Source organism: Podarcis liolepis (assembly GCF_965112155.1).
Source record: "Podarcis liolepis genome assembly, chromosome: 6".
Lineage (NCBI taxonomy): Eukaryota > Metazoa > Chordata > Lepidosauria > Squamata > Lacertidae > Podarcis > Podarcis liolepis.
In genome coordinates this window covers 50,623,477-50,646,237 of record NC_139559.1, presented here as the reverse complement: position 1 = coordinate 50,646,237, position 22,761 = coordinate 50,623,477, and the positions used below count along the sequence as shown (strand labels likewise).

At 48.7% G+C, this 22,761-nt stretch overlaps 3 protein-coding genes across 8 annotated transcripts in view; 2 read left to right on the top strand and 1 right to left on the bottom strand.

Annotated features, from left to right (window-relative positions):
• The window catches only part of SLC6A9 (solute carrier family 6 member 9), a 56,018-nt gene extending 50,655 nt beyond the window's left edge, over positions 1–5,363 (top strand). For all 4 annotated transcript variants that reach the window (XM_083509614.1, XM_083509613.1, XM_083509615.1 and 1 more), the window contains 5 exons: positions 532–666; positions 774–873; positions 2,236–2,336; positions 2,690–2,860; positions 2,968–5,363. In XM_083509614.1, coding sequence (XP_083365740.1) covers positions 532–666; positions 774–873; positions 2,236–2,336; positions 2,690–2,860; positions 2,968–3,186 — 726 coding nt within the window. In that variant the 3' untranslated portion in view covers positions 3,187–5,363. The remainder of the gene's footprint in view (positions 1–531; positions 667–773; positions 874–2,235; positions 2,337–2,689; positions 2,861–2,967) is intronic.
• On the bottom strand, positions 5,314–17,100 carry CCDC24 (coiled-coil domain containing 24). Of its 3 annotated transcripts, none has more exons than XM_083509697.1 (9): positions 16,854–17,100; positions 14,966–15,126; positions 13,014–13,198; positions 11,156–11,263; positions 9,220–9,306; positions 8,191–8,245; positions 6,815–6,884; positions 6,485–6,605; positions 5,314–6,099 (listed from the first exon to the last, which is right to left on the bottom strand). In XM_083509697.1, exons 2-9 carry the CDS (start codon positions 15,119–15,121, stop codon positions 5,730–5,732), a joined length of 1,152 nt encoding a protein of 383 aa, XP_083365823.1. In that variant the 5' UTR covers positions 15,122–15,126; positions 16,854–17,100; the 3' UTR covers positions 5,314–5,729. The 3 variants fall into 3 exon arrangements, with proteins under 3 accessions (XP_083365823.1, XP_083365822.1, XP_083365821.1); XM_083509696.1 differs by having other exon boundaries at positions 14,966–15,151; positions 16,854–17,099; XM_083509695.1 differs by lacking the exon at positions 16,854–17,100 and adding an exon at positions 16,404–16,475 and having other exon boundaries at positions 14,966–15,151.
• Positions 17,101–17,469: 369 nt separating this feature from the next.
• On the top strand, positions 17,470–22,567 carry LOC310709709 (von Willebrand factor C domain-containing protein 2-like). Its single transcript, XM_083509758.1, has 3 exons — positions 17,470–18,043; positions 21,229–21,358; positions 21,893–22,567. Exons 1-3 carry the CDS (start codon positions 17,693–17,695, stop codon positions 22,075–22,077), a joined length of 666 nt encoding a protein of 221 aa, XP_083365884.1. The 5' UTR covers positions 17,470–17,692; the 3' UTR covers positions 22,078–22,567.
• Positions 22,568–22,761: the final 194 nt, after the last annotated feature.

Below are 22,761 nucleotides of genomic sequence, written 5' to 3'. Positions count from 1 at the left end.
GAGTCACATGCTTAGGGACTAGGGATAGGTAGCCAAGCTGGTTGCATCCAGATGTTTTGGACTACAAATTTCCTATCTGCCCCATGTGATATGGCCAATGGTCAACAATGGTAAGAATTGTAATCTAACAACTGAAAGGCATCTCTTTGGCTATCCCTATTGTAGACAAAAAAAGTTACATTTAAAAAACAAACAAACTTATTATTATCATCATGTATTTATTTATATCACAGCTTTTACCCTGACAGGGACTCAATGTGGCTTACAGATAAAATAAGAACAGATAAGAATGGTGTTATATAAAATGTTATTTGTGCCCATGTTGTCCCAAAGAACAAAGAAAGCATCTTTGATCACATGCTGTGGGCCACATCTCAAACAGACCAGATCCTCACCCTGAAAGTGTATTAGAAGTGGTTCAGGTGAAGGAGGAAGGCAGCAGGCCCTGTTGCTAAAGGGGGTGGATGGAGAGGTTGGAGCCATCTCAACATTCCTCACGTCCTGTTTCTCCTTGGTCAATTCTCTCCTTAGTTCTGCCTCTTGGAGACTCTGGTCACAGCCATTGTGGATGAAATAGGAAATGAGTGGATCATCCGTCGGAAAACCTTTGTGACTCTAGGTGTGGCTGTAGTGGGCTTTCTTCTAGGGGTTCCACTCACTACACAGGTATGGGGCACAGGGAGAGGGGGCATTCTTAGGGAAATCAGCCCTTACTGAGCCGAAGGCAATAGGTCTTGCCCATACTGACAGCTTTCCTTCCCTCCATTCTCCAGGCTGGCATCTATTGGCTGTTGTTAATGGACAACTATGCAGCAAGCTTTTCACTTGTCGTTATTTCATGCGTCATGTGTGTCTCTATCATGTACATCTATGGTAAGTATCCTGAGAGTTGCCTGAAAGCTTCTTCTGGGATAGCCAGTCAAGATATGGGCCGTTTGCACTTTGTCCTTTTTAGAAGCTATGTCAGGAATAAGTTGGGCAGCAATTGGCATTCTCAATCAGAATTGGGCAAGGTATTCCACAGTCCAACAAAACCTTTCATTGGTAGTCAAGACTACCAAGACATCTTCCTTCTGTCTGCAGTGTGGCTGACAGATAGGAACCCTAGAATTGTTAGGGAAATTGAATAAATTATATTCAACAAGAAAAAGGGATTGTGGTACCCCTGGGAAGGGAAATCAGCAAACTCTCTGCTCATTTTTGGCTTGTGAAACCTTCACCATAGATTAGTTTCCCCAGACTAACGATGACGGCAATGTTTTCCCTAGTCCCCAAATCCATATAGGAGTAATGTCACTCAGGCAGGGCGATATGGATTCTGTTGAAGATAACATGTCCAACAAGGCTTGTACCAATGGTCAGTTTGGTGAGGCACTTGCTGTGGTCCAAGATGCTGGGCTGATCTCCCATTCGCCTGTGAGAGAAATGCTTGTTGCTAGGAAAATAAACCATGCAAGAGCAGGCCTGGTGTCAGCATCTGGAATCTTGGACAACTGCTGAGGCCTCAGTATTATTTCTTGGCCCACCAATGCTGATAGCTGCTCTGGATCCTCTATGCCTTTCAGCTGGGACTGCAGGTAGCAGTATATCATCACCACCACCACACCACAATTTATTGGTCACCTTCTTAAACCACTGGTCTTAAGGCAATGTACACATAAAATAATTAAAAGCAATTAAAAACATAATAATAATAAATATAATTAAAACCCTAAGGAGTGGACACTCTTGTAAACAGCTATTTATCCAGTTGGGAAAGTCTTTGCATTTCCCACAGTGCCCTAGAGCTACATCAGGCACCCAAGGGCATTGTGGGAAAGTACAAAGGTGTCTCCTAGCTGTCTGTGGAAGTTGACCCACTAGAGGGCCCAGTTCCCACCCCACCCCACCCCACAAAAGAAACACAACCCTGGAACTGGCTGTGTGCAAGGGTTCAGCACCGTTGTCTCATCCAGGTCCTTTCCCATGAAGCAGTTGGAACCTCTGGGGCAAACTCTGACTATCTGGTGCTCTGCTTCCTGTCAAAACAGGGAAAATCTGTGGAATCATGATGTGGGGTGGGAAGAGAGACCCATCACGCGGGGAGAGAGTGCACAATCTACAATGTGGAGTCCCACAGACACCCTACTACATACAACAGGGCCCATGGAAACCTGCAGCTGGGCCTAGTGCCCAGTTACAACATCTCTGGTTTATGCCACTCCTCTGACCACCCTTTGCCTCTGCTCCACACAGGGCACCGGAACTACTTCAAGGACATTGAGATGATGCTGGGCTTCCCACCACCCATCTTCTTCCAAATCTGCTGGAGATTCATCTCTCCTGTTATCATATTTGTGAGTGTGTGACGAGAACACTCCCAGTGAGAGGGGGCTAGAATGGGAGGGAGAGGACTCTGAACAGCCACTCGCATATGAGCTGGGGGAGGAGGGAGATGTTAGGTAGCACACCAGTACAGGAGAGAACAGTGCCAAGGAAGGAGACAAGGGAAATACCAATGAGGAAGAACCACATATGCAAAGGCAAGAGGGGTTCCCAAAGATGCAGTGAGTGTAACATTGGGCATAAGCGTAACCAGTATGAAGGAGGACAGGAGGGTGTGGAATTAGGGCAGTTGCATGATGCCACCCCCCCCCCTTGCTCCTCTTGGGCTTTGTATCACTCAGTCTTCTTTCCCCTCTCTCCTCAGTTCATCCTCGTGTTCACAGTGATCCAGTACCGACCGATCTCCTACAATACCTATGTGTACCCCACCTGGGCCATCTCCATCGGTTTCCTTATGGCGCTCTCGTCAGTCATCTGCATCCCTATCTATGCCGTGTTCTACGTGTTGCGCTCAGAAGGGGACTCGCTGATGCAGGTGAGGCTGTCCGTGAGCAGGCTAGCCGAGCGCCCCCTGCCTTGGATCCCAATGGCCAAGGGCTTTGAAACCACTAACCCGCTCCCTTGCCTCCTGTCTCCCTGCAGCGTTTGAAAAACGCTACCCGTCCCAGCCGCGAGTGGGGCCCAGCCCTTATGGAGCACCGGAAAGGCCGCTATGCGCCAGTACTCAGCTCCTCCACGGAGTCCCAGCTGGAGGTGCAGCTGCTGAACCCCGAGAAGCCCAAGAGCGACGAGGCTGGCGTGGCTGTTGCCATCACCGTGGGAACCAACGGCTCTACCCACAGCCAGGACTCCAAGATCTGAACATGAGCCTGGGAGGCAGGGCAGGGAGCCCTCCTTGCACCTCCCCTCTCCCACCTGCCCTGGTTCTCCAAACCCTACTCTGCTCAGATATATGACAGCGTCCCCCCACTGGGTGGGGGAGCCCTGGCTCCCGGGCTGCGCCGGACTCTGGGGGAGGGGCTGTGAGTTCCAACCCCACCCACCTCATTAGTGCCCCCGTGCCATCTTGTAACCCTCATGTTTACAGTCACGTTCGGATGGCCCCAATTCGCAACCAGGACCAGGGTCAGGGGTGGGGAGGGTGTGCACTGGCTGAACCGTTGGGGGTGCCTTGGGAAAAGGCACCAGGAGGAGGGTCGGTTGGAGCCTCGCTGGCTCAGCAACCCCTTTGGGGGTGGATTCTGGCAGCTGCACCTGGGCCCAGGGGGTCTGGTATCTATTGGGGGTGGTATGCCCCATACTGCCCTGGATCAGGGCCCTGGGGACTGGCCCCACAGATAAGCAAATGGGGGGTTGGGGTGGGGGGAGGGGGAGGGCAAGAGAGTTGGTTGTAATTGTAAATGTTAATCCTGACATTCTAGGCATCGCTTGGCCACAGGCTAGGCAGCCTTCAGCTAGGCTGCTGCCCCTGCGAGGGCTTTTCCAGAGATGCACTTAAGACTGCACCTCCCCCCCCCCAACCACTGCACAGACCTTCCCAGCTTCCCCACCTAGGAAAGGAAAGCTAGCTTCCCCAGCACTTAACAATTTGCACTTCTCGCCATGGCCTCCCATGATACGAAACGTTCCTGCTAGAAACTATGTATTGAATTTGGCAGGTTAATGACTGCGGTGGGTGGGTAGGGGGCAGGAGAGCTCTCCTTAATTGGGTTGCAAGAGCATGGGAGGATGACAACTCCATGAACAAAAGTATGCACTTGTCTCCCTTCTGATCTTAATATTGAGCCTTATTTGCACACCATCCAGAATCGCACACCTGCAGAGTGAAACATAAGCAAACAGCATCTCTCACAAATAGAAAAAGCGACAGCTGAGAGGCTGGATGCACCGTATTACCATGATAGACATCTCGGGCAGCGCCACAAACACTGGGCAGCACATGCAGCCCACTGGACAGATTTTGCCCAGGTGTGCATTCTTGGTCTAGACAGCATCTTCTGGATGCTCCCCCAAGCCTGTTATTCTGAAGCACTTTTCTACACTCTTTCCCTAAGAGGAATAAATTAATTTGAATGGGGTCTCCACAAAGGCAAGAGACCATTGGGACCTAGCTCTGCCCTATCCCACAGGGAAAGGGACAGAGCCAACCATGGTGCTAAGAGCAGATGATGTGCCAAGTCCTGCCCACACCATTGCAGGTGGGAAAGACACACACACACAGAGCAAAAGCACAAGCTTCCCTAAAGGCTATCCTGGCCAGGCCTGGGTTCCATGTGGCCCACTTCTCCACTAGTAGTGGGGGCAGAAGCTGCTAGCTTCATGGTGAAGCTTTGGAGAAGTTGGCCATAGGCACCAGCCCCGTCTCCAACTCCAAGGCTTTTCTCCCTAACACAAAGCAGGGCCTGATCTGCCTCAGGTGGGTAGGAGGTACTAATGGTTCCGTCTTTCGGCCTCACCGTCCCGTGTTTCCATGTCAGTGTTGCTGCCTGCACTTTACCCCCTAGAAATGCCTGGGTGAAGGAGACAGGAGACCCCGGCAGCCACAATCCTGTCTTGTACCCTGATGCCAATTCACTTAACCAATGCCAAACAGTGCATGTCGGGGGGGGGGGCGCCCCTCAGCTCCCAGCTGTGCACGATTGCTGCAGTGTAGCCATGGTGCCAACAGCAAGGGCACACCTGGCTCCTACCCATGTGGTACCTGTTCCAGCCGGTGGCATGGGCATAGCAGCCAGCGTTCAAGTGCCAAACGTCTGCATCATGAGCAGTTAAGAGGGAGAGGGGGGACAGATGGCTCCATGCCATGATGGTACTTTTGCCCTAAGCCGACAGCCCCCAGACCTTCCCTCCTCTCCGCCGAGGCTGCACTATTTAATGCATGGTTCCGTGTCTGTCCTTTCCTCCTGTGTCGAAGGCGGCAGCTAGCATTGCCGCCTCATTGTTCATAGCAATAATTGTGACACGTCTCCCATACTGTGACTCTTCCAGTTGTAGATTTTTAAAGTCTGATAGATTTTAATGAAATTTATATTCCTGAACCTTGGGTGGTACAGTTCTTTGGTGTGCGTGGAGGAATGGGGAAGGTGTGGGTTGGGTTCACAGCCTCACTGCCACAAGGCCCACTGCTCTGTGTTGTGGACAAGAAGGAGAAGAAGCATCTCACTGGCATGGGTCCCACTTGCAAGTAGTTTATCTGCATTCATGGGTTGGGGGAGGTTGTGTGTATGCATTTCTTTGCCTTTCGCTTTCCCTGGAATCCCATTGACCCTGTTCACAAGGATGAGCAAAAGGCAACAGCAGAAACTCTTGAGGCACAGGATGCTGCAGGGCTGGGTCCCTTGAAGACCCTGCAGCATGGGAGTAGGAAATGAGGTACTTAAGGGAAGGCGGCAGCTCTCCATTCCCTAGCTGGGTCCTTTGCATCGCAGCAGCCGAGTGCGAGGGCAGAAGCGGGGCACTGGGCATGGTTCTGTAGGAGGCGTGGGGTGGAAGACATGGTCCAACCCTGCTACTGCCAGCCCGCAGGCCGAAGCAATCCTGCCCCCTTTCAGAGGCACTGCCAGCACAGGTCTGGGCAACAGAACATCAATGTCCTTCCTGGCTTGGTTGGGTTCCTCAACATCTCGCTGCGACCATCCATAGGACCCTCGTGCTGAGTGGCCCCGCCGGGGTAGTGCCTGATGGCATAAAGGAGAAGTCTGGTCTCTGAGAGTTGGTGAAGAAGCAGGACTGATCTCTCCAAAGCTTGGTCCTTTTGCCGAGCCTCTTAAGCCACTGTGAAAGGAAAGGAAGGGGTTACCAAGAAGCAGGAGGTGTTGCCCAAGCATCTTTCCATGTAAAGCGTCAAGGACAGAAGAGCCTTAGTCTCTACAGCAGAACTAATGGGTCCTGCACAGAACTCCATAATTTTTACTTAAAATATGGCAGGTATGCTAGAGATCATACAGCACAAAGTGCCAGCAAGATGCCCCCTCTAGATGTTAGACTCCCAACAGCCCCACTTGGAGGGCACCGCGTTGGTGACCCCTGCCACAGAATAATAAACCAACCCTAAACTATGCTTGCACCTCTCTGCTGCAGGCGCCAGTTTGACAGCTACCCCTCAGTTATAATATTATGCAGCTTCATGGTATCATAGCTTTGGTGCTTGCAGGCTCACCTGAATTGCGGCTGGTAGCTGCTACTCCCAAGATGTTTCGATATCAGGGAAGGACTGGTGCCTGGCTTAGGTTGGCTTAGCTGCAAATCCCGTTCCATGGCGCGCTTCTCCTCTTGTAATTCTGTGGAGATAAGACCCTATTTCATGGGGATTGGGGGAAGCAACAATCATGAAGAGCATTGGGGCTGGCACTCACAAAGAGACCATGCCCCATTGCAAATGCCACTCCTTGGCAACACCTGCCTAAAGATGATGGCTATAGGTACCATGATGCTGCATCCCTTCCCCAATTCCCAGCATGGCCTTATCCGAGACTCGGGTTCTGCATACCAGCCATGGTGGGCTCATGTGTTGCCTCTAGCAGCTCTGCAGCATGGTGATGCGCCTCCTCCAGTTGGCACTGTGGAACATGAAAAATGCTATAGGAAACACAACACAGAAGCTGCTTCTTCAACTATACCATTTCTCTTAAAGATGTACATGTCTCTGCTCAAAGGTTTTCCTCGTGTTGGAAAGTCTTCCCATATTAAATATCTTATTTTTCCTCCTAGCCTTCTAGTTGCCCCAGTCACTGCAGAAAGCTAATGGATAGGCACCAGCATATCCAGTCCCTTTAGCTGATGACGTTCGTTTCATATTCTTCTGGAAAATAGTCTGTCAGGTTGTTGACTTAGAAACTTAGTGGGCTGACTTAAAAACCTCTAACAAATGAGAGCCTATTAAGCAGAGGCTAAATGGCCACTTCTCAGGGATGCTCTAGCAGTGAATAGCCTACATTGCCGGAGGCTGGAGTAGATTATCATTAGGATTAGATGATCATTCCAGCTTTTGACCCTGATTCCGCAGTCACAAGTCACTGTGATTTCATAACTTGGCAGCTCTCAGCACTATGGGTGTACTGCTGCAAAGGTGTGTTTTTTAATAATTAATCATCATCATCATCAGACAGTGGTGACAGGAAGTACTCTTGCAGCAGTCCTGCAGCCCAATGTGATAGTGTTTTCACATCCAAATCATCATAACAGTTTTCCTGCCACTCACATCTTTCCTCAGCCCCTCCCTGTCCCCCAGATTTGGGAAGGAGACAAAAAAGCTAGCTATTTGGGCAGTTGTAGAACTGGTATGGAAGCCAAACACCCTTGTCACTCCTCTCTTGATGAACTCAAGAGTTCTGTCCCAAGGCCTGCCCACACTCTGTTCTAACCCAGGCTGCCATAGCCATGGGAACAGCTTTGTCGATACATCTCTGAGACCAAGCTCCTATGTACATGGGCAGGAGGGAAGACATGAGAGCAGTAATACTAGAACTTGGGTCCATCCAATGCAGAAGATGGTTGCAACATTCAGGACAAACAAAAGTAACTATGGAATTTGCCCCCATGAGATATAGGGATGGGTGGCAGCTCAGATGACTTGCTGTGGGGATATCCTGCATGCAAATTTACTATAAGCATCTGTGAAAACAGGGTGCTAGACTAGATGGGGCTTTGGCCAGATCCCACAGCGCCTTGTCTCTGTTCTTACACAATAGTCTAGAAGGGCTGAGGAAATGTTGCCACGGATGCTCCACCTAAGCTGCAACAAAAACCAGTCTCACAGACCTATTGGCCAAAACTTGAAGCAGATCCTTGGAAGTGCATGGGAGAAACACTGCTTATGAGGAACTCTAGAGACCCTCCTTGAGATGCGAAGGGTTTATTCCTTACCTGCAAATAGGGGATGTATCTTTCCAGATCACAGCACTCATCCTCTAGCAAGGTTCTAGGAAAAATAGTACAGCCAGTGAGACCCAAAGGAGGTGACACATTTGGGACAGAAAGCAATTGCCAGCACTGCAGACTTGGTGTCTCCACATCTTCCTCACTTTTTGTTTACATTCCCAATGTAGGGGCTGGCAATTCAAATGAAAGTTAGATGTGAGGATAGCCACCATCTGCTTGCAGTGGCAGTTCATGTTGCTAGGGATGAGAAGAGAAAGCCACACTACTTTGAAGTAGTTCGTAACTAGGCACAAGTATCTCTAATGCCGACAGTGTTTCTAAACCTTGTTTTGTACTCTGCTGCTCTCCTTGTTCAGAGTTCCTGGCTGGTGAACACTTTCTGGCATTTCTGGGGGTGGACTTTAGCAAGCTCCCTTCAATAACTATACATACTGCCTGGAATATGCAGGATGCCCAGTGGCACAAGATGGCAGAATCTTTACAAAGCCCTTTGTGTGTTCCCCACTGGAGACTGCACTGGGAGCCAAGACTATGTATGGCTTAGACACCACACTCCTGTGTTGCTTCTTGACCTTCTCTTGCGGTTCCCACATTTTTATGCTATGCCTTTCCCACCAAGTTCTGCCACAACTGTTGTTTGATCTGCTTCACTCCTTGCAATTACACAGAGCAAAATGTGCCATTGAAATTATATCTGTACCCAGAGGAAGTTTGGAAAGAGACTCTTGCCCCTCCTTGTCTTCATGATTGTGGTACAGGCCAGACTGGGAGACAACTGATGGGGAGAGTTAGAAGGTAGAATACAAGCTGCTTGGGTCCATCTGCACACATTTTCACACAATGCCATCCCCATCTTCCCTTCTGTCTCTGCAGTGAGTTTACTGTTCTCAGACACAAGGCCTTCTGTTATATCTGCCTTCCAGACACCTGCAACGGATACCTGTAACCCTCTTGTGCCTTCTTCCCTCTTACAATATTTGTGCAAATAAAAAACCTAATAGAGCAAAAACTTACCGAAGTTGAGAGGCTACCTCACTGATATGGGCAATATTCAGTTTATTACAGAAGGATTCCAGATTAGCGGTTCTGGAGAATAATGGCCTAAGGAAACAGAAATTGGGTGAGACTTGCATTTTCCTGTGACGAGACGGGCTTGATGCCCGCAACTGGGCATTCTTGCACTAAACAAAGTTTGAATGGGACACTGGCACAAGGATCAGGTAACAGAATTTGGTTGGGGGTGTCAGTCATTTTCTTTCCAGGACCCCTAGTCTCTTTCAATGAGTTGTACTCCCATCCTCTCTGTATGGCTGTCACAGGACAGGGATTCATCAAACTGAACTAGCATGCTTCTTAGGACTCAGACACAGAACATTAAAATCACAGACCATGCCCCAGTAGAAGCAACCCTCATAATAGGAGAGGAAGCATAAACTACCCAATCATGATCCTTCAGCCCCATCCTAACCACAAACGAACTACCTAGAGAGTCTCTTGAAAACTCTCCAAAACTACTTTAAGGACAACGAAGTGGACGACGTTGCAACCCCCCTTCTCTGGGACACAATGAAAGTGGTCATCAGAGGAGCTTACATAAAGGAGAGGACATCCCTTAAAAAACAAACTTCCTCAAAAATTGGTAAATTAGAACAAGACATTTCAACCTTGTCATCACACTACAAACAAACAGGAGCCAAAAAAACTCCTTAAATTCATAGAACAAAAAAGAAGGGCAATTGACTCTCCAGAAATCAATAAAACAATGATTAACACCCTATACTCTAAACAATGCTTTTACGAATATGGAGGGAAGAACTCCAGACTATTAGCAAACAGATGCGGGGGGGGGGGGGAATCACTCAAAACAAGTATACACTGTGTCACTATAAAAGACGGTAGTGCTAACATCCACCACCAAAGAAATAACCTCAGAATTTTGTGCCAACCTATACACCTCCCGCAACCCACCTGAACAGGAAATCAGAAGATTTCTAACAGGGATGGCCATGCCAACCATAACTGCAGAGGAACAAAAATTCATGGGATCATCGAAAACATCCCCACAACAGCACACCCATTTCTCCAAAACAAACTAAAGTAAATCCCCACAACACTGATGCAATCAAAGAACAATGGGCGCATGATATAGGCTATGAAATTAACCCCACCCAATGGACTAGAATGTGGTCTATACCTCCCTTTAAGTCCATATCAGCCAAAAGAAGGGAACTCACTCTGAAACTCACCTACAGGTGGTACTTAACACCACAGAAACTGGAGCTGATATGCCCAGGAACCTCACCAAGATGTTTGAGAGACTGTACCTCCGCATACCAACCTGCTCTTGGTTTCTTCAACTAGATATAAAAGGAAAACATACTAGGGGTGGGATTCACCTACATCTCTGTCAGTGGAAGCCCTGCACAAAGATTTCTGCTTGCTCAGTGAGTCTCCCCACCCCACCCCATTGATATTGCCCCATCTTTGCTGGCTGAGTCTGTAATTTCACAGCCTCTCTGACTTAACATTAAGGTTCTATCCAAAATGGAGACTTATAATTTAAGTGGGCACACCACTGCTAATTCTACATATGCATAGTTTGCATATCTATATAAATAATACAAACACATTTCTAGATTAATGCCACAATGGGACTGAAACCAGCACGGAGGCCAACTCATTGCAAGTCCGCGCTCCTGGAACTTGTATGAGGATCAAATGAGATAATAGTGATCAGTCCCAAACTGCCCATAGATGCAAAAAGAACCAATCGCTGCTAGGTTGCTAAGTCTATGGCATATGTCACTCTGTGGTGTTAGGCTTCCTACAGACAAAATCAGTCCTGGATTCTGAGACCTCCTGTGGTGATACAGTTCATGGTGTTCCGGGTAAGAACAAGTCACAACCCAGAAGTTCATTGTGTGGAGGCTGCAGCTTACTTCAGTCTTACCTGATTAGGGCACTGCTCCCAGATGAAGACTGACTATTGCCAGCATTTGCCTTCAGTGCAAAGGTGACCACATGAGGGCTGTATTTAGCGATGGCACAATCTTGGTTCCTGTGAAGCAGAAAACGTACACCCATAAGGTAATTGTTCATCTCCAGGATAAGGACAAGAGAAGACCAGTTGGTGGCAGTGCTGGGTCACAAAACCACCCAGTAGCTGGAATGAATAGAAGCCTAAAAGGAAAAACAAGCTGGACTAAAGAGCCCAGTGAGGTCCAATTTTCCATACCAAGTAGACCACAAAAGTAGTTTGACACAGAACCAAGAGAACACATACTGTATTGTGCAGTGAGGAGACTGAGGCAAAAAATTGATGCCACCCCCCAGTCCTTGCCCTGCCTTCCCAAAGCCAGCTAAGTGAGACAACAGGCTTTGGGAGAGTCCTAGAGCACTCCAGGGAAGCAGCAATTAGGCTTTGGGCAGGAGACAGGAGGACTCTAGGACCCTGCCAGATCCTTTACACCTCCTTCGCTAATCCTAGTGCCTTGCTTATCTGGCTTTGGGAAGGCAGCATGAGGGCTGGGGAGGGTGTCAAATGTTGCCCAGGGCCAACAAAACAGGCCTTGAGGGCTACATGCAGCCCTCAGGCCATTCATTGGACCCAGTTCTAGGCAGCACACAGGGAGCCATGACCTGTGCTCATGTCAATTCAACAAGAGGGGAGCTATTTGAAAGTAAGTAACAAATGCAGAATTTCAGGTTGTGACTGAGAGATAGTAGAAAGGTTTGAAGGGTGTGAAGGGATTCTCCGATAGGGCAACATGGTACAAACAACTCCAGCATGAGGAGTTTGAGAGCTTATCCCTTACTAGCCAGCCTGTTCTAATCCGTGCCTTCACTGAGCTATTCATTGGTTACACAGGGCTAAGGCAGGGAGCAAATCCTCAGGCAAGGGTTCCAGCAGGTGCTGATCCCAGTGCTCACTCGGATGAATGCTCACTTTGAACTTGGAGGTGAGACATAATCCCAGCCTCAGGCTATGGACTGAACACACCATACAAAACAAATGCACTAGCAGGACTGGCATTCTTGATAGAGGCGCTCAGCAATGTGATTCCTGCATGATGTAAGGAAGCTATGTGGAAATGACAAAGGCTATATGATTGAGACCCAAAGAATGGGAATGTAAGGCTAGAATTAATTCTACAGATAAAAAAGACTAGAGAGACACACAAACTGACAAGCTGCACTTGAATGGGGAGCGCAAGTTACAGATGGAGGTGTACGGTGCAAACATGTGTTTGGGACAGGTTATTTTTGCTGGACATTGGCCATCTGAGTGGCAATCATGTTGAAACTATACTGGAACTGCCAATTAAATTGCATTGGAGCTGATATTTCCTAGTAAGCATTTCTGGAACAGTCACCCTTAGAAGGCAAAGGGAGAAAGAATACTGTGTCACTAGTGTAAATATATAGTTTAGTCACTAGGTGGCACTGGACTTATTTATATCTGAGTGGAATCAGAGGTTTCCCCCATCCTGTTCTTGTTAAGAGAGACAATCAAGTTATTGTCTAGCCTCCTAACTGATTTGTCCCATGAAACTCTAAGCCTCTCGTAACAAATAGTTATGGCTTCCTCAATCTAGACTGCTTTGGCCAAAAGATGATGTAAAACTCACCCATTCCGCACACATAAATACCACCAGGCACATCAGTTGGAAACTAATGGGCTCATTCTTATATCAAATAGGCTTCAGGTCTTAATATAGTCTGCTTGCTTTTCTTCTATCCCTACTACCTGCTCCCCCTTAACTCAGCCCTTAATTCTCTCAAGTCCCTTCTCTTCCAATCTCCAGTACCTGCCCTCCTGCGATGCCTTCTGCTGTAGGCCAATTAGAAGAAGGCGGATCTCCTCCCTCACCAGCTCCTTGAGGTTGGGGGGAGCTGCCAGCAAGGCCCAGCTGTCATCTGCTTGCAGTGGGCTTTGCTCCACTCCAAGGCGGCCTGACTGCAACTCCTGATGGAATTCCAACAGTGTCCGCACCTGTAAATAGGGAAGGGGTTGGACTGCATTAGGGACAGTGCATTGCCACATGCAGAAATTCACACATGTGCACATTGGCACAAACTGCAGTAACTTTCTCAAAGTAATCTTTCCCCCACCCTCCACCTCCCCAAATGATGAAGCACCGACACAACCTAAAAATACAAGTTGCACTCCCACTCCCAGTATTGCTATTCTGCACACCTGGAAATCAAGCCAGGTGCCTGCCTGCAAGAAAAAAAATCAATACCTAGCCATGGTTTAGTTACTCACCTGATGGTAGACAATTACATTTCATAAAGGCCACAGTCAGGGAACTGACAACTTTTCAGAAGTATGTCACGCATCAAGGAAATAAAAGATGCTTCAAATGTGATAAATGTGTGTGAGAGTACACTAAATTCAGAAAAACGTTGCATCTGCCCAAAGACTGGGAACAGTCTATGAGGCTATTAGTTTATGTGAAGAGTATTTTAGGATTAAGAGTGAAGTTTTTAGGTTTTAAAAAAACAACTCTTTTGCAGAAAGTGGGCAAAGTTGCCTGCAGAAGATAAGAACACTAGCCAGGACACTGTCATTCCAATGTAGCTGGCAAGAGGGCACTGCATTGTTGCCGTCTGTACACTCCATAAAAGGTGCAAAGCTGCAGACAGCCCACCCACAATCATTCTCTCCCTCCTCCCATGAGGAAAGTCAAGGTCATGCCGCAAAAATATCTGCAGGATATTTGTAAGGCAAGCGAGCGCCAGAACTCCCTTTCTGGCCCCACACATCCACAAGAGGAACGTTATGGTACAGCTGCTTCCCTGGGCGGCCTCTCAGATATCCAATTGGGGAGGGGAGCAGAGACACATACAAGAACACAGCAGGGAGACAGGCAGTACCTGGGCCACATTTATCAGGCTTGTGATGAAGATGTAATAGACAGCCAGGTGAGAGACCCCATAAAGGCTGGGGAGGGGGTCACTGGCCACAATGGGGGGGGGCTGGATCTCAAGCAAAGCTCTAACATGAAGAAGTGATAGAGAAAGGTGCCATCTTGTCAGGGTGTGCTGTGCTTGCTCTTCTGGTTTCAGGAGGAGGTAAGGCAATTACCATGTGAAAAGCGTCTGGGATGTTTACTGTTCTTCTCAGCTGCAGTCAGGACCATGCTGAATAAAGAAAGGGCATGAATGGCTGGAGGAGAACAAAGGGCCTGGAATAGCATGGATTAGGGGCTCTGGCCAAGCATTAGGAACCAGCTGAGCTGGGAGCTGGCAAATGGGGACCTTGTCAAACAGGGGGGGGGGGGGTTGCAATATTTTATGCCCTCCTTGAATTGCCTTCTCAGATATGCTTTCCTTTCACTGAAATTAAACAGCACTCAAAGCAGATGTAAGTGGCAAACCAGAGGTTTTTTCCATACACACATGAATGCTACTCTATATGAAAATGCATGTATGCCAAAACTAGTGGCCAGTGCTCAGTGGAAGGGGGCTTAATACAATTTATAAGCCCTCCCTTAGCGCTGCTCAATTTTAGCACTCAGTCCACTCCACTCAATCTATAGACATGAAAGGCGGGCCCTTTCATCAGTCAAATCCCCTTACAAATTTAGTGCTGCCTCTTTAGCTGATGAGACCTAGATTTTATGCTTTATTCAGATATCCCTTTGTCACCAGCCACTTCTAAATTGTGTAGTAAGAGGGGTGGTTGGTTGGTTGGTTGGTTTGTTCTGCTCTTTTGTGAATCATTTTGAATAGGAGAGCCAGTATTTCGGTACTTAACCTCAGCATGAAGTTCCAAGCTCCGTTCCACAAGGCCATGACCCAAGATAGCTTTCGCCTCAAGCCTCTCACTGGGTGCTAATTGTTCCTCTATCATTGTCCAGAGTGATGGTACGGACTGCAAGGATTCCCCAGATGTACCAGGCAAGGGCAACATGGGTGCTGTATCCGATTCCACGATAATGGGCTTTAAAGGAAAAAAAGATTGTGCCAATGAGACAGCGAGTAGAAGCTCCACATCACAACTATTCGGTGCCACATGCAATGGTGCACCTAGGTAATTTTAGACACTGAACTTAATGGTTTTACACATGGGCTGCTGCCCTCCCAAGATTCACAAATATTATTGAAAGGCATTGAAAGTATTCAATTATCTGAGGTTCTGCCCCCCCAACAGAAACCTGGCCCCCCGCAATGTCCTATTTATGAGGTATTTTTACCCATGATTTCCCAAGAAAAGCTCAATAACTTTGTCCCTCCCCAACTAAAATCCTGGCCACATCCATGGTTTTACACCCCTCTCCCATTAGGGACGTGGGTGGCGCTGTGGGTTAAACCACAGAGCCTAGGACTTGCCGATCACACAGAGCCTAGGACTTGCCGATCAGAAGGTCGGCGGTTTGAATCCCCGCAACAGGGTGAGCTCCCATTGCTCGGTCCCTGCTCCTGCCAACCTAGCAGTTTGAAAGCAAGTCAAAGTGCAAGTAGATGAATAGGTACCGCTCTGGCGGGAAGGTAAATGCCGTTTCTGTGCGCTGCTCTGGTTCGCCAGAAGCGGCTGAGTCATGCTGGCCACATGACCAGCTGTATGTCGGCTCCCTCGGCCAATAAAGCGAGATGAGCGCCGCAACCCCAGAGTCAGTCATGACTGAACCTAATGGTCAGGAGTCCCTTTACCTTTTACCCATTAGACAGCCACACATATTACATTTGTCAGTTGTCAGTTGTAAGGTAAGCCATTCCCATGTTTTATAACTGCTCCTACATTCCTGATACATTAGCACAATAGATAAATGGTTGTGAAATACTCTGAGCATGTACAATTTCACATTCTAAACTCACTTAAGTCATAGCACTAGCATTACAGGAATACAATGGAATTTGCTTCTGCTGCCCTGATGTTAAACACATTTATGGGGGGGGGGAGCACCAAGGATGAAGGTAAAAGTAAAAAATAGAATTGAGTGCCATGTACATGCCTGGCTAACCACCCTCTGACTAAAACTGTTGTAGAAAATAAGAATGCCGCTGTGACTACCATCAGCGCCAATAGACCACAACATGCCCATGCCAGCCCAGGTGCTGCCACAGGTCGTTTGTTCCTGACTCCATCACCTGACACTCTCTAGATGGCCATTTGAGGGGCCCCATTTTTGTGGTGCTCTGTACTTTCCCCCTGAGTTGCACTACTGTCTACAAATCCTGTTACTTGCACTCACCTTTCTACCACGTGGGTCACCAGACAATAAGAGCATATAATTTTTCTTGCTCCCCATATATCAAACTCATCCCCTCACATTAACCCCGAGAGTCGCACTAATTCCCGTTAATCGTAATTATTATTAATCATTATTATTATTATTTATTTGTACCCCGCCCATCAGACTGGGTTTCCCCAGCCACTCTGGACGGCTTCCAACAAAGATTAAAAATACATTAAAATGTCACACATTAAAAACTTCCCTGAAGTTTGTCTTCTGAATGTCAGGTAGTTGTTTATAGCCCCAAATGTAACCTATTGCCCATTATCCCTCCCCACAGTTGCTCCCCAGTGCTTAACTCACCTAGGTCTCGGCCCACCGAGCCCACTTCCGCCCCAGACCTTTTACTCTCCCCACACTTCCTCACTCCCTACGGACTCACGGACATAACTCTGCGGTAGCCCTCACCTGCGACACCGGGCGGAGGGGCGGAGGGCCAGGCGTCTTGCCCTATCCGAGCCCCCTCCACCCTCTAACTCTCTGGAATATAAACTCGCCGTCTCCATGGTAACGCCCCGCCGCGTTCCTCTGAAGCCTCGCCTCTTAAAGGAGCCGTGCCCACGAGGCAGACAGGATGTCGGTCGAGCGTGGAGACGGGCGTCCCGGGGGAAGGAAGCGTGCGCGTTGAAGCTCTTGGCGCGCCCGCGCTTGCACCCAAGCAATCGGAGGTAAAGAGAAGCCACACGTCGGCCAGTTTTCATCCAGGAGGGGTCCCACTGGCTTTACGCTTTGGCAACAGTACAGTATTGAGAAGCTTCTTTCTTTGCCTATTAATGTTCCTAGGATTAAGATGGGGGGGGGGGAGGGAGAGATCCAGCGCCGCGCGTGTTTTGGAGGCCGCGGAGACTGGGAACTGGGGAGACGCAACTTTCGCTGCCCGGATGAGTGTTCGAGGGGTCTGGAGAGGGAGCACAGTGGACTTGTCTTAGCAGGCTTTTCCTGAGGTGCAGATAGGGGGCCAGGTTCCTCCCACCGCCCCGGTCCCGCCCGCTCCGTTGGGGAGGGGGTGCTGTGCCCCTGGGCGGGCTCGGGTTGCAAGAAGGGGCGGGCCGGGCCGGGCGGCGGCTGCACAAAGGCCGAGGCACGCCAGGGCGGTTCTTAGCCGCAGCTTCAGCAGGCAACCTCCCGGCGGGACCCCGCGGGCGGCGTTGGGGCGGACTGGATGCCCACTTTCCCCGCCAGCTCTCCTCCGCTTCGCTTCCCTACTGCTGCTGCTGCTGCTCTGCTCCTCCCTCTCGCCAACTCCCATGCCCGGCATCTGTCCCTCGAGTTCAGCGATGCCCTTTCCGTTGGCACAGCTGAGCTTAGCACTGCTGCTGCTGACTCTGGTGCCCATCCCAGGACTGGCAGGGCCAGTGACCACGTGCGATGCCAACGGGAGCCTGTACTACGTTGGGGAGTGGTATTTCCTGGACAGTGACCACTGCACCCAGTGCGAGTGCACAGCGGAGGGGCCCGCCTGCGCCCGCACAGACTGCACCGCTCTGCCACCTGCCTGCATTCACGTCAGCCACTACCCCAGCGACTGCTGCCCACGCTGCGAAAGGGTTGGCTGTGAGCACCGTGGACAAGTGTATGAGCTGGGGCAGCATTTCCAGGTAAGGCATTTACGGGAGAATTAGGCATAGTGGGGATGGCATGAGAAGGAATCTAGAGCGAGGTGGGCAGGGATGGATAGGTGATGGATGGGCAAAGTGAGGATATTCAAAAGCAGGAGAAAAAGCGAATGCTCTTGAAAAAGGCACTGTCTAAGAATCGCAAGCGGTCACTTCTGTTTCTTAAATCTTGTTCTGAAAGGGAGGCCTAGGCAGGAGAGTAAGAGACTGGAAGCAGGAATGGCTATCTCTTTATGGTTTGTTCATTACTGGCTGAAGCAAAAGAAAATACAAACAAAACTTTTCCAAAGTGGGTGAGAAGCACCAAATCAAAAGTGCTCTATGAAGCTGGAGGTGCTCTTAAGATGGTCCCATAAAACCAAAGCTTTTTGATAATTCAGAAGGCAATTTTATTGGCTGTAGTACCTAGCTGAGCATCCTTTGACTAACTGAATTGCATTTTCATCCATTTCTTAGGCCTGACATTGACCAGTTCAGCACCTTGCTTCTGGCTATTGTCTGTTGCTGCCAAAAATGTGTGTAGTTTATTTTAGGACTTGAGTCAGACCAAACAATCTCTAGCATGGCTGACTTGGACAATTGAGGGTGGGTGGGAAAAGGAGTATTTTTGGCACTAAGCCTGCACTAGCCGAAGGGAGTCAAATTCTAGCCCTGAGGCTGCAGGTGGAAGATCAAAGCCCTCCATTCCTGGGCTCCATGCCTCTTTGGATAGCATGAATTGAGTGTTTGCAAAAAATAAGTGTATTGATGAAGAAAGGACCAGTTGCTACATATAGTCAAAGAATGGGCAGTGGGGTTCTTCCTAGGTGAATTGTCCGTTACCTAAACATCAAATTATTGTGTGATGACTTATCTCTTGGCCTGTCCCACTTACCCAAACACAAAATTCTGTTGAAAGGTACACAGAAAGTACCATACTTTTCGCACCATAGGACGCACCAGACAATAGGACGCACCTTGTTTTAGAGGGGGGAGAACAAGAAAAAAAAAATCTCCCCCTCTCTGCCCAGCGCCCCATCAGCGAAGCGGTAGGAGGCACTGCGCAGAGAGGGAGAGAATTTTTCCCCTCTTGTTTCCCCCCTCTAAAACAAGGTGCCGTTTAAGTTGCGTTCAGGCGGCTACCTTGGAAGCCTGGAGAGCGAGAGGGGTTGGTGCGCACTGACCCCTCTCGCTCTCCAGGCTTCAGGTTCCTTTCAACCTGCTCTTTGGGGCTGGCGGGGGGAAGCCCACCACCAGCCCCAAAGAAGTCGGGGAGCAGCAGAAAGCTTCTATGGCTTCTTTAGCCCCGCACGCGCTCTCCTGCCATCGTCGCGCGCCACCTCTCCAGCCCAGAGAGGGTCGCGGCTGAAGAGGCTCCTAAAGAGGCTCCTACCAGCCGGGAGAGGGTCGCGGGGCTATGGCGTCTTCGCTCCATAGTACGCACACACATTTCCCCTTCATATTTGAAGGGGGGAAGTGCGTCCTATAGAGCGAAAAATACGGTAAATGCTTTCTGCAAAGCCATATTGAGCCATATTTTCCCCCCAAATAATAACTTTATTATGGCCAACCAAAATATCATAAAATAGCAAGCAAGCTTTTGATTATCCAGAACCATTCAGCTGGGGCCTAACTTGCCCTAAAATACTTTGCTCAGCCAAAGCTTCTCAGTTCTTTACTAGGGATTGCCAGATTTTGCTCTAGGTCCATAACATCTGGGTTGTAGATACAGTAATATAGGGCTGCTTCCCAACACTTCCTGGAACTAAGTTATCTTGCATTTGCTTACAAGCAAGACATGTGCTATAGATCTAGCGAGAGAAAAGTTCTGTCATTAGGAAGGGTAAACACTTTCCTTTGTACTGTAGGTTTGTAGTACGAACAAGATATCAACTTGCCAGTGAAGTTGTGCAATCTCCTTCCCTGGAGTTATAAAGATGATCATGGACAATTATATCATTAAGATGTGATTTTTGGTGTTAAATGTTGATGTCATCTTCCATCATTGTTATTTTAAAGTATTGTGACGAGTGATCTAGAGCAAGTGACCAATGTTTTTATCTGCAACCACTTGAACTTCAGTGGAGACCAGTCTTTATCATCACCCACCCTGAAGGTGTGAAATCAGACAACCAACCTATTAGTTCAGGAGGGAGGGAATTTGACAGAAGGTAGAATCTTGGAACTTTCCCCTTAGGGCAGAGAACAAAAGCATGTGGCTTGGCTAGAATTAGCCTCATGTTTTGCAAGTGAGAAGGTGAATGAGAGGTGAGGTGCTGAAAATGACTTCAGTCTCCTTTGCTGGATATTTTAAGGAGGAGCTTGATTGGGTAATGGGTTCCAAAACACATTCATGGGCCTTTTTAGCATATTGGGATCCCTGATGGTTCTGCGCTACTGGGGACAATCTCTCACTCACTCAGAGTTTTCTCTATTCAACATTTTATGACCAGTCAGTTTCCCCAGTGACCAGCCGCATGATTATTTGAGAGTAATCTTGAGTTGGCCAGAGCTGACAAGATACACAAAGTGAAGGGAGATTGGGACAGAAGCTCTTTCTCCCTCATTATCTATCAATTCTTGGTTGATAGTGCCATCTGATGGTATAATTCCAGTACTGCCATGGCTATGCAATTCAGTTTGGAATGCTTCTTCACACATTACAAAAAAAGGAAGATGATGGGCCTTATATTTCTTTTGTGATCACTCCTTCCCCTGATACTTAAAGCACAGATACAGGTAAGCAAAGATGCAGCCAGGAGCCTAATCCAATTAAGTATCTGAGGCATGAGTTTTCCACCTGCTTACATACGCATATCTCTTTTTGCAAGTTACAGACAGAAGACATGACTAATTCATTCTGGAACTGCAAAATCCAGTCAATTCTGTAACATGGTGGTGTGGGATGGATGGGTAACCTATTTCTCTCAGCCTAATTTTATTAGGAGGAAAAGGGGGAGGGAAACAGGGTAGCAGAGGAGGTGCCCTACCCACTTTGACTCTGGACCAGCACACCACTGGCATGCAATTCTGAACAGATTCCCAAGGGAATGCAATTCTCAGAAAAGAATAAGCTTCTGCACCACTGATGCAAAATAGTTCTGGAGGTGCTGCATCATCATCTTCATAACCGTGTGCTGTCCACGTAAAGCTGCCTTGCTCTATTGACCAATATTTGTCTCTCACAGCCCTCAGAGTGTGAGCAGTGTACCTGTGACCTAGATGGCATCGCTCGTTGCCTAGTGGCTGACTGCGCCCCTCCGCCCTGCGTCAATCCAGTCTACGAGAAGGGCCACTGCTGCCCCACCTGTGCGGATGGTGAGAAAGACACACCTTCACAGCAAGGGACAAATGTTCCACTTCAAGCTGTCCAGAAGGGGAAGAGAATTTTGTCTCCCTCGCTGTTCAGGGCCCCTGTCCTAATGGAGCAGGGAAGTGAGAGGAATTGAGCCAAGCTGACCAGACACAAGCTTGCTTAACTGAACAGGAAGCTTCCTGCTTAGAAATGATGGGGGGACACCTGGTAGCCCCCACCTCATCTTGAAGGATTTGGCAGGTGTTTAGCCCTAGTGTTAGAAGAGGGGCTCCCCCCAAAATGAAGAATGTCCTCCTGGTACAAAAGCAGCATCTAGCACAGAACCTGTGCATGAGATGAGCTCCCAGTAGAGGATAGGGGTGCAAGGCTGGAGTAATTATAATAATAATTTTATTATTTATACCCCGCCCATCTGGCTGGGTTGCCCCCACCTACACATGTACTCTTAAACTGCTTGCCCTTTCTGCTTCTAAGATTCATGATGAGACTTCTGCAAACAATGGCAGACTCTAATGCATGGACATGTCTCTCCACAGGGCCCAACTGCTACGTGGATGGGAGCCAGCGACGCGTAATTCCTGCTGGGGAGAGCATATGGGTGGGGCCCTGCACCCGTTGCCGCTGTCATGATGGCCAGGATGCCGGTTACTGGGAAGGAAACCGCTTAGCTAAATGTGAGCGGCTAAGGGGATGCCGGGCTACAGGTGCACATCACACCTGAGCTGCTCCAAACACCAAACAATTCCTGGGCCAGCCATTCTTCAGCACCTGCAAGGCTTCTGCTTATCCAGACAAGCCCTAGTGTGCCCTTACACCCAGCCCTGGCCCAACTCCTTCAACCATACACATAAGCAATTGCCAGTCGCAGCCCCCTTTCCAGATCTACACCCTTTCCCTTGACAATGTCTCTAGTTATTACGCAGGGGAGTAGCTCATATGAGAAAGCCCGTTTTATTTAGGATGGGTGGGCAACCTGTGGCCATTCAGATATAGTTGGACTCCCAGCTCCCATCAGCTGTAGCCAGCATGGCTAATGGTTAGGAATAATTTAGCCACATCTCGAGAGCCAGAGGTTCCCCATATGATTTAGGGAATCACCCCTCAACCACCATCACATTCCCACTCCAGCTTCAACTAAACATAGCATCTTTTGCTACTATTTAACAGTTTTTCTCTGTGTGTGAGCATCAATAAAAGAACCTTGTAGAATAGTTCTCTCTTGTCTTCTGGGCTGAGTAACTATGTCCAGAGTTTCCTGGGCCAGAAAACCCAGTCCCTGCTTTAAACAAACTTGTTGGGGAAGCACAATGAGGTGCCATTCATTTGGAAACGAATTTAATTCTTCATTTTGTACCTTGCCGAGATGAGCACAAGGAGGGGAGGCTGCAGATTGCATAAACCTGCA